This window comes from Osmerus eperlanus, chromosome 17, assembly GCF_963692335.1.
Source record: "Osmerus eperlanus chromosome 17, fOsmEpe2.1, whole genome shotgun sequence".
NCBI lineage: Eukaryota > Metazoa > Chordata > Actinopteri > Osmeriformes > Osmeridae > Osmerus > Osmerus eperlanus.
The window spans coordinates 7,565,552-7,580,048 of record NC_085034.1 but is presented as its reverse complement, the minus strand read 5'-3'; the positions used below and the strand labels follow the sequence as shown (position 1 = coordinate 7,580,048).

General features: G+C 48.1%; 1 protein-coding gene across 1 annotated transcript in view; it reads right to left on the bottom strand.

Moving 5' to 3' along the window:
- The window catches only part of hmga2 (high mobility group AT-hook 2), a 26,399-nt gene extending 17,467 nt beyond the window's left edge, over nt 1–8,932 (bottom strand). The window contains exons 1-3 of the mRNA XM_062483277.1: nt 8,273–8,932; nt 6,632–6,718; nt 2,171–2,221 (exon numbers count right to left, since the gene is read on the bottom strand). Of these exons, the coding sequence (XP_062339261.1) occupies nt 2,171–2,221; nt 6,632–6,718; nt 8,273–8,389 (255 nt within the window). The 5' untranslated portion in view covers nt 8,390–8,932. The remainder of the gene's footprint in view (nt 1–2,170; nt 2,222–6,631; nt 6,719–8,272) is intronic.
- Nucleotides 8,933–14,497: the final 5,565 nt, after the last annotated feature.

Genomic DNA, 14,497 nt, shown 5'->3' with positions numbered 1-14,497 from the left:
TGGCAGGCACGCCTGCACAAGCAAGGCCCCTTTTAGATGACTTACCATGCCCCGTCATCTCTCTCTCTTCCACTCTCTCTCTCTCTCTGTCCATCGCTGTCTCTCCGCTGTCTCTCTGTGTCTCTCTCTCTCTCTCTCTCCGTCGCTCTCTCTCTCTAAAGGTACTAGTGTGGGAGTTCTTCATCACATAGTTGCTTCTCTGAAATGCTTCCTCGACATGCTAAGCGATTTACTCACTGAAGCTGTCTGACTCCACTAGGCGCGGGTTTGTTTTTGACGCGCAGGCGCTCTAATGGCCTCCCTGAACACTTTCAAATATTGACTACAGTTGGGCTGCCCGTCCACGCGTTCGCTTCCACCCTCCCTTCAAAATATTGAGAGAGTTCCATCGAGAGATGTGTGCCGTGCTGGCGAGGGGCATCATCCAATAAGATCCCGTTTCCACAACACGACAACTCTGGCCCCGTCCACACACGTTGCTGCTGTCGTGCGTGCATTCGAGGCGACGACAAAAAGGTCACCGGCCGCGCGTCACCGTCCGTCTGAGTGCGCAGGCCACCGCAGTGCTGCCCGTCGCCCGCGAGGCCCCTGCGTGGGCGGATGTGTGTCCACGTGGGCGGCAGGCGCGTGTACCTGGGGGCCGTCCAGGCACCGAGGGCATGGCCCCTCTGCTGCGCAGGCCCTGCTACGAAGGAAGGAGATATCGCAGTCCATTTGAACCGCTTTTATCAGTTCAGTCCAAGGGTTCAGAGGCTGTCCCGGAGCAGAGTTGAGAAAAGGGATTTTAGCCCGGCGGCGGCTGTTTTGCTTTGACAGTGCGCCTATCAAGCCAGATCCCAATCGCTGATATGCAGTGTGGAGGAATGCTTCCTCTTCCTCTCTCTAGCTATTTCTCTTGCTCGCACGACCCCTCTCCTACTCACGTCCCTCACGGTGTACATGGCTGGAATTCACTTTGCCCGATTCCAATTCAAAGTTCCAAACATGCCCATTGCATGCCAGTAGCTCGGAAATATGCGCCTCACTTAATGGAGCTGATACTTCAGACAATGCATGCAGTGTTGTCCTGTGTATGGTAGCTGGGGCATGTGTGTTCAGAGGCCATGAAGGCACGGTACTTCAAGAGAAACTTGAGGCGGAGTCGGAAGTTGTTCATTGCCCATACCTCTACGACAACATACCAGAACCGCCTTTTGGCCTGCTTCACATTCTCTTCAAACAAAGCTACAGTGGGAGCCTACTGTGTTTTACTGACCATCGCAGCTCCCAGTTCACTCCTGTACACAGCAGTAGCAAATAAGGATACTGGCACTATAGAAATAACCGGAAAATACTGTGGATGTAAGTTTTTTTTTTCAGTTTTTTTTCCGTAATAATATATATTTTTTTTTACTGCAACCCCCGGCCCAATATATGCCTTCTTTCTCCTCAGCTTCAAACTGCTTCAAACGGAGGAACACACACTCCACACTCCACGTCTAGTCTATACAAGCGGCACAGTAGCCATTTGACACACGCAAATGTACACTTGACGTGTATGGAGAAGAGAGTTCACATTTCCCGGTATCTCTCCAGTATTCCTGGTGACACTTTTAACTGCCTGTGGCTAGCCACCCCCCCCCCCCCACCCCCCCCCCCCCCCCCCCCACGCCACGCCAACTATCAATCAGACATGTGGCCTCTGAACTGATAAAGACTGAGGGCTTCAAGCTGTCTGAGGAATTATTTAAGTATTCCTGTGGTTAGTGTGAAGCATAAACATTTTCTTTGACTGATAACGCACATTTTGAGCTATCAACCCCAAACTCTCACACACACAAACACGCACATCGACAAGCAAGCAACAAGCAAAAACCATATACTGGGGTTGGTTTTATGTATTCAACCCACATCATTAAAGCAACCAGCAAAACACAACACCACAACATTCGACACAGGATTGTATGTTTTGTGTTTTGGCCGTGAACTGACCAAAGTGAGTTAGCTAAAAACAGAAATTCAAGAGTCGGGGTTGTTCTTGGTTGGATAAAACCGTTCTTTCGAAAATCCCTGAAATGCGCATGAGGTTATATTGCAGAAACGTTTGTTGAGTGGCTGGATGTGCATGTGAACCTTCTGTTCTGTGGAGCGGGAAGCCATGTGAAAGGAGGTGGACGTCAAGAGGACTTACCCATTTCCTAGGTCGCCCCCGAGGTCTCTTCTCCCCAGTAGCCTCAGCCTTCTGGAAAGCAAACAGCCACAGACAAAGATTAAGAACAGTCTCCACTATTTACAATGTCAACAGCAAAGAATCATTATGCACTTGAGTTCATCTCCATGCAGATTGAGATAATGATCAAAGATAATTAGGGTAAATCTCCTCCCCGAGCCATTTTTTCTGTGTGGCATTTCACCTGCAGTTTAGGACTGTAATCTGTGTGCGTGTGCGCGTGTGTGTGTGTGTGTGTGTGGATAGCCTCGCTGTTTTTGGCTCCTCTTTTCTCTCTCATACATTACACCTCCACCCCCTCCTTTTCCCCCCAGCCCCCCATCCTAAAACAAATCTCCATTTCAACACAACAAAAGTTTCCCCAGACAGCGCAGAGTAATATTTCACCGGGTAGAATTTTATGCCATTCAAGTGGAAATGAGCAGGCCGCTATCAACGGAGTCCCCTCACAGATAAGACCCTTGATGGACAGTTATGGTCCGAGCCACATTGAACTCACCCTCACTACGTCTACTGGTCAGCTGCAAGCCTCAACAAATGCCCTTTGATTTAAAAGGCTGTGTGTAAGGATTTAGGAAAAGTCCCCACGTTCTGCAAGGCATAGTTTTTAATTGCGCTGGCCATTCATCAATGCCTAGGCGATGATCGCCAAATACCTTTCCGCCCAGTCATAGTCCCAGACCGACTGACTCGGTTATCATTTCAAAGCCAAAGTGTATTTACTGAGCATTCCTTTATTGTTGTGAAATGGATACCTGCTTCGGAATGCCCCTGGCTCTTGGCTTTTGGGGAAGGTACTGCCACTCTTATCTGATTCCAAGACAACAAAATAATTTGACGTTTGTGGGAAGCGGGAGAGCTTTCCCCCGGCAGGCTGACTCATATACCATGAGAAGAAGCCCTTCTCCACCATTGGGAGATAATTAACAAGACAAGACGTGTTTTAATAATTCATCGGATATTAAGTAGTATCCAGACCCGAGGGCTTTGCCACTCAAGGGCCCAAATGAAACCTGACCCTGAATCGCAAGGCCACGATGAATTTTGCAGATGACCTGAAAATAGCAGGTATCACAGGTCCAGTTGCGGTCAGTGTGCTTCTCTGCCGGTTCTCAGGTTGGGTAAAGGACACCACCTCTCTTAACCCCAACCCTGAACATCTGACCGTCTCAGGTCACCCGGCGCTACAGGTCGGCTACCCCCTACAGGTGGTGTGTGTCGCGGCCCGCTCTCCTCCGAATCCCAGAGCTGCCAAACATCCACACCCCGAGACTCTGGCCTTTTTAGGAAAGACGATCAAGCGGAGGCGTCCTTCACCACCAACCCCCCCCCCCCCCCCCCCCCCCCCGAGCGCAGACAAGACTAGCGACTATCAGTCGACAAACCCTGCTCAAAGCCAGACCGATTCGCCTCGAAAGCACCTTTGCGTGGCCCTTCGTTTTCCCCACGTCGGCCGCTTCTTTCGGCTGAACGTTTGAAGGGGTGCGCACATTTCGTACATTCCGCCCTTATTCCCGTGGCGCGAACGCCGAGAGACGAGTGAGATTCCCTCGGCCGGTGTTTTGTTGGCTCTCTTTCTTCCAGAACAATGTGGGACGATGACGGGGGATCTGCTGAGCCCTGTTCCCCCTCATGCTCTCTGTGTGCGCACACGGCTCACGTTACACCTCTCTCCCCGCACAGAGCCCATCCCGGACGCCCTCAGGACGGAGCTGTACACATCATCGCGCTGCATGACAGACTGAGTGTGTGTGTGTTTGTACGTGTGTGTGTGTGTGGCTGTGTTTGCATGTGTCTGTGAGTGCCTGTGCATTTGCGTTTGTGCTCGCGACGACAGCAACAGTGGAGGTGAAAGCCGCCTCTCACCAACGCAACCATCGTTTACCACAGACACAGGAGACGGAACAGACATCTCAGGGCCTCATCCCTGCCCAGCCTTCCACTATCGTACACTCATCCCTGCCCAGCCTTCCACTATCGTACACTCATCCCTGCCCAGCCTTCCACTATCGTACACTCATCCCTGCCCAGCCTTCCACTATCGTACACTCATCCCTGCCCAGCCTTCCACTATCGTACACTCATCCCTGCCCAGCCTTCCACTATCGTACACTCATCCCTGCCCAGCCTTCCACTATCGTACACTCATCCCTGCCCAGCCTTCCACTATCGTACACTCATCCCTGCCCCATCCCTCTCTCAGGATATCTTACCATGGCTCATGTGTTTGTCATGTCATTCCTCAGTTTAGCCCACCACGGTGACCTCTCACCCATACCAGAGCTATGACTCATAGCATGTTTAGAGTGCAGAGGCCAGAGGGCATTTAACATGTATTGTGACGCTAGGATTTAAAAATAGCTAACAAGTTGACAGTTGGTAGAATGGAACAAACCAAAGATGGAACAACATCCTCCTTTTTAAGTGTGCTTGTTTTACATTAAGCACGATTGTTTTTAAAACAGTTGTGACGGTTCGAGAACAACAGAATGATTTTCTTTCATGTGTAAAAGGTGTGGCAGTAAAGGGCCAATGATCAACCCTCAACCTCAAGCCAATCTGTGTACTTTAATCCCAGTTCTCGGTCTGGGAAGCTGCATTTTTAATCAGGGGATTTAATGGTCTGTAAGACAACACCCTGTTCAATTAATCATCAGTGTGTTTGCATGTCTCGACCGGGCCTCATGTGGAAGAGCTGCATGTCTGCAACAGCAGGACATACCTCGAAGCTTGGAGAGGCCTGCGAGGCCACTCACACACTAGCCACGCAGGAACACCTCGGTGTGTGTGTCTCTCTCACTATCTGGGTGTCCGCTTATGCGTGTATGGCCGTCTGTGCGCGTGTGTGTGTGTGTGCATGTGTGAGCAGGAAAGGCGATGATCAAGGCCAGTGCTTATTAGCCAGGCCCGGCCTCATCATACCAAACGGGGCTAGTGGAAGGAGCATTTAAAATTAGCAGAGTGGACCATTGTATCAGGTTCCAACAATGACTGCTGCATGGAAACTATGTCTGTAGATCCCCCAGGAGGGAGATATTAAAGGGGATGATGGGACCGGTCTCGAGGCTCTGGTTTTTGATAATGGTAGCCCTAATGAGATGGGTGGATTTTATAACCAGACTCTGTGTTTCACTCAATTGACAATAAGTTTCCATTGACATTTTTCAAAGTATTTAGAGTGAATCTCATCGACGCCTATAAAATCATTTATCACGGCGAGAGATACATTTGAATTCCCTGCTTCATTGAGCTCAGCCCGGCGTCCATTCGTCACACGTAAGTTAATAGCTTGTTTATAACTCAACTCCGAGCCACAACCTAATCTGATCGTGACAATGATTGATTTCAGGACAACTATAGAAGCATCGCCACGGTGCCTGAACACCTACGCCTCCTTTTATCTTGGAAGACGGATCTCTCCTCTGTTTATCATAGCGGAGCCATATGTGACGGGACCGGATTATCGGGAGAGCGTAGCGGTGGTTCCGTTTTTCAGAGAAATCCACTTTGTTTACAATGTTTGGTTCCTGGTGGCGAAGGAGTGTCGACGGCGCTGTCACTGAATCTTTCACACATTTTAATCCGCTGAAATAAATGAAGACGTCAGGACCTGTCCCGGCAACCAAATGTCATCTACCACACCGTACTGTAGATACTGTAAACGCAGTGTCATTCTGAATGAACGAGGGCACTGTAGTAAATGCTGTTCCGGAGGACCGAGTTCTGCGTGTCTCTTTCTCGTTCGCGCAGCACATGATCCCAGAGTGCTTTGGGTTCGATCTCGACGGCGAGCGTGGGTACGTGAGAATCTGCCGAGGTGAGAATCGTAAACGTGAGAGGCAAAGAGATACGCTCCCCTGTTTTGGACGAGAGCTGTTTTGGTGTGGTGCTGAAAAGTGCCCGCTCGGGCTTCACCCCACTGCGGTTTGGCTTCTCCCTCCGTCTGACCATTCAGAAGCACAACACGGGCCGCTCGCAATAAAGACATCAGGCAGCCAGTCCCACACACAACACTCCCTGCAACTGTCAACATGTCACAGACGGTTCCCGCCTCCTTAAAAATGGAAGTCGGTAATGTTCCGGTTGTATCCCGAAAAGAAAGTATATCGGAGTTTCATCGAAAACTAGGCCGAGATTGGAAGCCCCCCTCACACCCCCATTCCTTGAGTACTGCCTAATGCCTTAAATCATTGGGTAAGACTTTGTGTGTGAATATATATACGTCTACACGGTGTATTATTATGTCTTGAAAGTGACAAAACCGTGTGATATTGTATAAGTGCGTGTGTGTGTGTGTGTGCCTCTGTGCGCGCCAGTGTGTGTCGTGCGAGTGTTCCACTGGTGATGAATGGCAGGGTGTTGAGGTGATGCTGAGGGGTGTCAGGGTGCTGTTGGGCCACACGGCAGCGGTCTGGTTCTCACCTTCTGCACCGCCTTGGAAGGACCCTTGTTCTTGCTTCCTTTCGGGCGCCCCCTCGGTCGTTTGGGGACAGGCTCTCCGGTGGGCTCCTGGGGAAGAAGGGAGGGGAACATGGACGTGGGCGTCAAGGACAGGAAACAAAGCTGTGCCCCACTGCCCCCCCCCCATCCCCCCACCCACCCACCCCCTCAAACCCACCCCACGAGCCCCCACAGCCTGCCACCCCCTCCGTGCTTGGGGGTGGGGGGGGGGGACAGGGTCCCTTTCAACAATGCGCTCATTTACTGGTGGTCTCCCATTTGGTTGGTGCTTTATGAGTCAAGACGAAAAGAGGGACAAAGGTTGTGTGTGTGTGTGTGCTTGCGTTATGTGTGTCTGTGGGAGTGAGCAAGCAACTGAGAGAAAGAGAGGGAGGGTTTTCTGAAGCAGTATTTGTTATTGGGAATATTCAAGCTACCTTGATGACTCAGTGGCCTGATCTTAATTTCCATTTAATCCGAAGAAATTCAGACTGTCAATAAGTTTAAACACTTGACATTTTCTTATTCAAAGTTACTGATTTATTATTAGTATGAAGCTCAGGAACCGGTATCATCTGATGACTCATGTAGAATTCTACTGCGAGTGAATCAGACTTTAGGTCTGCCAGTCAGTGTAATTGTCATGTGATATGTTTAGGGTTTGAACTGCTTCAGTGATTTTGTTTGTGATTTTCAAGGGAGCTAAACTTATCACAATGTGAAGTCCTGACTTGAAATTGGATAGTACACTTGTTTGCATTCTTGTAGTGAACACGTTTTATGAATGAGTGTGACTCATCAATGACTTCCTTTGTGCAGTGAATCATATCCATAAACACATCCACATGAAGGCTTTTAAAAGATTGTCACAGGATGAATGACTCAATGTATGGTATATCTGTAATTAAACTCTCCAGCATATTTTATACTTTAGTCATACTGTATCACATCCTCGACCACATAGGATACTAAACTAGTAAAAGGAGAATAGCATAAAGCATAAAATGTACTTTGTCTCATCCATTTGCACTACCTTGTTAACATCAATATTATGGCATTTTACCATTGTTATTGTTGACGGCATAAACCTAGTTGTCCATGTAGAGAAAAGTAGACTAAAAACAACTTGGTTATATGAAACGCTGTGCAGCTTTGCATTTGCCTGTGCAATTGCATACGACCGAAATCTTGTTCTTGACGTTGTTGAAGGAAAAACGTTCTCCTAAATTTTAACAATACTTCCCCAATTAAGTAATTTTCTCAAAACAAAATAAGTCTCCCAGCGGATGTCTATCGGTTATGAAGCGCGGCAGAAATGGTTTGTTTATCTTTACTTGTGAGTCGTCTCTCTTCAAGACATAAAGCTACCTCTCTCCTTACATGCATTGCGCAAGCCTTACATTTCAATACAAACGGAACCTTATCACCAAAAACAGCTAAACCGCATGCTGCACATCTCCTGCCAGTGTTGATTTAACCTACAGATATTGGATTCGGTTCAGTTGGGTAGCGTTCTGCGCTTGGACACTTATAGCCAACGCGCATTTAGAACAACATTGTCAACTGGATATACGCTTCAAGGCAGGTTATACATATCGGGTAAAGAAAAACAGTAAGACTGACTTTCTGAGGCTTCCTCGGTCTGCCCGGTTTCCGCTTCGGAGGCTCTGTTGCTTCTGATGTTGCTGGTGGCTCCTGGGTCCCTGAAGTTTCGCCGGCTTCTTCACCGCGTGCACTCATTGTTACTTGTACCAAAATGTAATCTCCTGCACCTTCTAGTATAGATCACAGTCTGGGTCTTGCACACCGGACGTCCTGGTGCGGATCACGAGAGGGGGGATCCTCTGTTGTAATGCAAGGATCGGCTTTTCTCAAAGTAAATTGAGGAAATTAGTGATGCTCAGAAATGAAAAGGGGGGAAAAAAGGAAGAAACGGTGATGTTTGACTGTAGGCTATTAAGAGATGCACTGTTGTCCTCTTTAGTTTTGGTTCAGAAAAATGCCTCCTCTGTCGAAGTGGGTGGGGGTGGCTTTAGTGGTCAAATAAGCCAGTGATCAATTGGAAATTCGGTGTTGTCGGTACAAATGAGCAGGACACCATTGAAGAGAACAGTGACAGTGCACTGTCAAATCCACGCGCCGCGATTGACTGACAAATCGCAAGGACTACGTTTCCCGATTAAGCTATACCCGGGCACGATTTTTTCACGGCTAAAACACGGTGTGCATTATAAATGCATCTCTACAGCCCACACGAAACCAGTCTACTCTGAATGAGGATGAGGTAAAAAAAAAAAAATCACCTCTCCCGTGGGTGGATAACACAAGGGTGGGGGGTGGGGGGGGGAGCAAGACAGAAAAAAACTGGACCGCCGCCAGAGAAAACATGAGAAATTCTGCGGCGCTAAGAGGAGAGACCACATTGAGACAAACTCACGTGTCCAGCACCATTCATGTTACTGGCTACAATCCAGTGACTTTAAAGAGACAGAGTGGAAAGCGCGCATTTCATAATAGACTGCAGGAGAATGCGCCCACAATTGTGATTTGAGCTCGTAATTTATTGAGTTTATGAACTATAATAATATTTTGGTAGGATTTTGCACTGCAGGGTTTGATTTATCTAATTATATAATGATGGCAAGTTAGAATGTTTTGGAATTCATATGCAGAATCATACAATTATAATTGTATAACCTATTATAATAGGCCTATATATATATAACAAATTCTACTATTCGAGGCTATCACATAGCCTTCACAGGTTATACTTTTAGACCGAGATAGTAGATATATTATGGGAAGATATAGCCTAACAAAATACTTTTCGAGATTTATTTTATCAAAGCATAATCAAGTTATATAGGCTAACATATGCAATGGATTCTTTTTTTTTTAGTAGAGTAGGCCCTAATCCTATCTTTCAAAACGCATATAGACTACACATTATGCGTTTTGTATGTAACAGTAAGAAATCCACCTAAAGTGTTGTCTCATGCAGTTGGTTTTCTCTCCCCCACGAGAAGAGCCGGGTTTACTGTGGCTGTGCCTATGTGTGTGCTCGCAGACCGACCTCCAACAGCCGCGCGTCTTTGAAGTATTCCGCCCATCGACGTGGAGTGAGATCAATTACACAAGAACAACAGTGACAAAGAATAAACTGCTTTACGTGGAGGCCCTTTCCCACGATCTGGCCAAGCCCGCTCAACAACAGGGAATGACAAGTCCTCTACCCTCTCTCCTGAATACAATTGTGCTGAGCTTTTAAAAGCAGAGAGCGGTAGATGGAGCATCTTAACCCCCACTTTTAAAATTGGACTTGAAGTGACATTTTTGCATCATTATTTACGGTATTATTTTAATGAATCAAACATCCTATTTATTAGCTTAACGACTGACAGCAAAAACGGTAGATAATACTATATTTTTCAACTTGGTTCGAAGTTCTGCGCTTTTTTTTGTGAAAGAAAGTGATTAATTTGTCGTTGGTATTCAGTTCATTCATAAAAAACAGTCTTCAGACCCCCAAAGAAGGTGGACCAGAAAGGAATTTCGCCGTTTTCTTCCCTAGACCACTCCCCCGTAGACAGAGTGGCGTCAGGACCGCAAGCGTATGAAACGAATACAATCAATAGTCACAGCCACAAATTACAGCAGAAAGTATTAAACCAAGATCGATTACGTAAAAAGCACAGTTTTGAAATGAAGTGCACATATCGACATTTGAAAATATTTTATTGGTGCACACTACACAATAGATCTGGGCAAATTAACTTTTATTACCTTTACTAAAAGCATTAGGCTATTTTGTGTGTGTGCCTGCGTGTGTGTTTTTTTTTTTGGGGGGGGGGGGGGTTGGAAAGCGTGGCTTGTCTCTTTAAGCGTGGATGTCTACAGGTAGCAGCTTTACCCGTGTTAGTTTATTTTTGTATGTTATGAATAGTTGGGGTATGCAGCGCAGCCGTAGTTCTCGCAGGATTCTATCTAAATCCATGGAGATGTAAAGAATGGAGGAAACCATGCGCTCATTGGTTTCTAATACATGCATTTCTAAAGACATTCTTCGGTTGAAAGCAGATTAGCTTTTTGTATTGTAAGAGGCATCGCTTTGGGCGAAACTAGTGGGAGAACTTGTCAATTGCGGCACACTCGAAGATTTGAAACCAGCCGCAGCCCCTTGCCACCCGATGTCAATTTTAACCGTTTCACCCCCAGCAATCGTGCCTCCTGGGCTGAGTCAAAGCAGCAGCACATATGTGATGCATTTATGGTGGAGGGCGGTGAGGGGCCTACTGCCACACTTTAGACTGTTCAAGAATGTCCAACTCGAGTCTCTCAACTCTGTGGGGTAATGATCCATAGGCTCTTACTCTGGTCACATGCAATAGAGACGTCTCACAAAGCATAAGCCTGTTTACGTATATGGCAACGTTACAAAACGTCTTCACTTCTTTGCACCCAGTCAGTTGATCCCTCTCCCACGCAAACACACACCCACACCCACCATTCGATCCAGGTCACAGCTCTGCGGCTAGGCAAGGTTACTGCACTGCTTTCTCTCAAGAGCCGAGCCTGTGCACTGTAGCTAGCTCATCCCATTCCTCCGAGAGGAAATGAACAAATTAAATATAGAAGCAGGGAGGGGAAGAAAAAAAAGAATTCATCCAGATGTCAGGCCGCCCAGTGCCATGTGATGCGAGGGGGCCGCAAGAGGCTGTGTGGCCCACACACTAGGCCAACGTCTAGGGGCCGATGACTCAAGGCTTATGGGGGGCCATGCAGAGGTCATGAGGAGTGAGTGGGGATCAGAGGTGACTCTGGCAGACGGACGGTCCTCCGCTGACGCCTCCTTCTCCTCTCTGTCACTTTGCAGGTGGATATTTGGGTGGTCTGAGTTTGAGTTCACAGGGATAAACATGCGCACGCACACACACACACACAGTCGTGGATATGATACAGTGCACACGCACATGTACGCGACATGTGACGCAAATGCACACACATACAGTACATTCCCCTCCGCACATATTCACGCACACACGGTACATGCACTCACACAAACACACACACACACACCCCAAGGGTGAATATGACTCCTGTGAACCACAGGGTCCTCTGGTCTATTAATAGCCTCCCAGGTCTCGTATTGCAGAAGGAGCTGTGAAAGCGAGGTGGCTGCTCCAACTGTGAAGGGGACCTGTTGAGTTTGCTCGGTAACTCTGGACGCGGTCAGAAAGGGTCAGCGACTGCAGTATGTGTCACCTCACGTTGGCCTACCACCGTGGAGTCATTCCAAGGTGTTTCTCGGGGAGATCAGGTTGTCCAACTCACCTACTCTTGAGGTCAGCCGGGAAGAATCTGGCCAGGCCCCCGTCCAGCCCTGCTGATACCTCAGTGGAGAAGCAGGACTCAAAGGAGTTCGTGGAAGTGACATGTGTTATCCGAAACCCCCCCCTTCAACATTCATGAGCCAGCATATCTAATAGCCATAAAACTGCGAGCAATTGACAGGGATAAGCTCCGGAGATAACTCAATCATGAGCAAACCCTCTTTCCCTGTCTCACCAAGGGGTGGGGGGGGGCTGCTCTAATGTAGAAGATATATTTCTCAGTCACCCCCCCCCCCACCCTCCACACACATACAGGCCTCCTCACCCAAACAGGTGAAGGCAGCTCCTATTCCCAGGACCCTGATGACCTGGCCCTGGCCAGCTTGACTCTTCTCTGGGCTCTGTTTGTCCACAAACACAGGCCCCCAAAGTGCCGTCTGGGCCGACTGTGTGGTCTAGCCAGCCTGGGCAGCCTTGTGTAAGCTCACCTACCTCCTGGCAGGTAAAGGTGATCTGCTATCACTGCCAAGAAGCAACCATCAATCTAGTCTGTCCTCTGTTCCCCCATCTGTTTGTGTGTTTGTGTGTGTGTGTGTGTGTGTGTGCTTCTGTGGTCGCCCTGTGTGTGTGTGAATATGTGTGTGTTTGTGTGTGTTCAGAGGCTTCTATCCGCCTTCCCGTGCTGTTGGTTTATGGTTTGTTACACTGACCCTATCATCATTCCTACAAACAGAGCACTGAGCCTCACTTACACGTTGAATAACTCCTCTTAAGGAACATCTTTCTGCCATTCTATTTCCATGTGGTCTCCCATTAGAATTAATTTACCTTCCGCCCTAGTCCCCTTCATTGCTCCCATGTTAGTCTAATTTGGCTTCATAAAAACAGTCTGTTGTCTGATGGCGGTGACCTGACCCTGGCTAATAGATCTCTAACCTCTGACCCCCTAAAGGAAAGGTCATTTGTGAAGCTTTGTTTGGTAAAGATCTCCGTAGGACTCATAAGTCATGTTAGGTAAAGGAACAGAGGGTCATTTGTTTATCTGTCTGGTGTACAAGACGAACAGTTGGATTTGAACACATTCAGGCACGTTCAATGCATGTCGCTCTCGTGTCTGGGATGGAAACATGCTTCGAACTGTTTTGTGGTTGTTCCGTTTCTTTTCTTAAAGCCCCCGAAAATGTAAAGATCAGCCTGGTGGTTCCCTCCTTCAGCCGGTGTTGGGAGCGTGCACGAGGAGGGGTATGGCTGTCATATCTCAGTGTGTTTACTTCCTGTGGGTGAGGTATTCAGGAAACCACTAGCAGAAAAAACCCACTGACCTTTGAACTCCCGCAGTTGCCGAGCCCCGATGGGGCCGCGGCGGAATTCGGTCGCCACACCCTGTAGGGTCAAAGGGTCGCAGAATAACATGGAAGCTTCTCACACCGGGTCCGCGCTACTCGCCCATAGTGACTCTGTCTTTAATCTCTCGTTAAATAGCATGCAAATGTATTGTTACGGACATCCCTGAAATGGTGTTCGAGTTTTGGAGAAATCTCGAAATATCGGGAATTTTTATTTTGTGTCGTGGTTTCATATTCCGCACGGAAGCCATTTTGAGATGCTTCTACGCAACATTAAAAACCGAAACAGAGAAAACCGAACTCAAAGCCTGAACACGAAAACCTGCTAAAGACGTGTGAAAGTTCAGGTCTTTTTTTTCTGAATGCCACCCCTCATCAAGAGGGCCGAACGCAGCCAGGCTGCTGGCAGGGAGAAGGCTCCACCTGCTGGTGCTCTGAAGTGTCTGGCCCTGCTGTCCTCCTCACCCCCCCCCCACCCCCCACCCCCCCCCACCACACCACACCCTCCTGCCCAGAGCTCCTCACAGCACACCAGGGATGGAGCTTCAGAGATGGAACCGTTTGGTCAACAAGGACCCCCTCTTCCATGAAGGCTTTAGGTCCTGGGTGTATAGGACTTGATACGTGCTAGGAGCCATTTATGAAGCAGATTATCGGTGGTATTTTGGAAAGGTGTTGGGTGGCTTGTACAGGGTGAAGAGTTAAACTGTCCAGGATAAACAAGTCTATATAAAGCAGTGCTGTATTTTCGAGAGGCATACAGATCCCTTGTCTGATACTTTGCTGTCACATTCCGCTCTTCTGGACAAGTTTTTTTCTTCCCCTTTTCTCCCAGGGAATAGAATTTACCACCATGCAAACCAGGAACAGCTGGTGTTTTTGGACCTCGTTTTTTTCTTCCTCCCCCCACCCGGTTTGTTTTGTTCAAAGTCTACATCCTAGAAACCTCTCGAGGAAACTTTTAAGGAGCACCTCCCTGCTTCTCCTGTCTCCTTTTTTTCTTTTTTCTCTTCTTTTTTTTCTTTCTCTCAGGCGGAAAAAGGGGGTCTCGGAACCCTCCGGAGGTTCTGCTTACTCTGAGGGGGAGAGCCGAGAGGGGACCTGACAGCAGCAGCTGCTGTCAGGCCGGCTTGTGCGGCGTTCACTTCAAAGCCGACAGCCTAGGTGTCTTT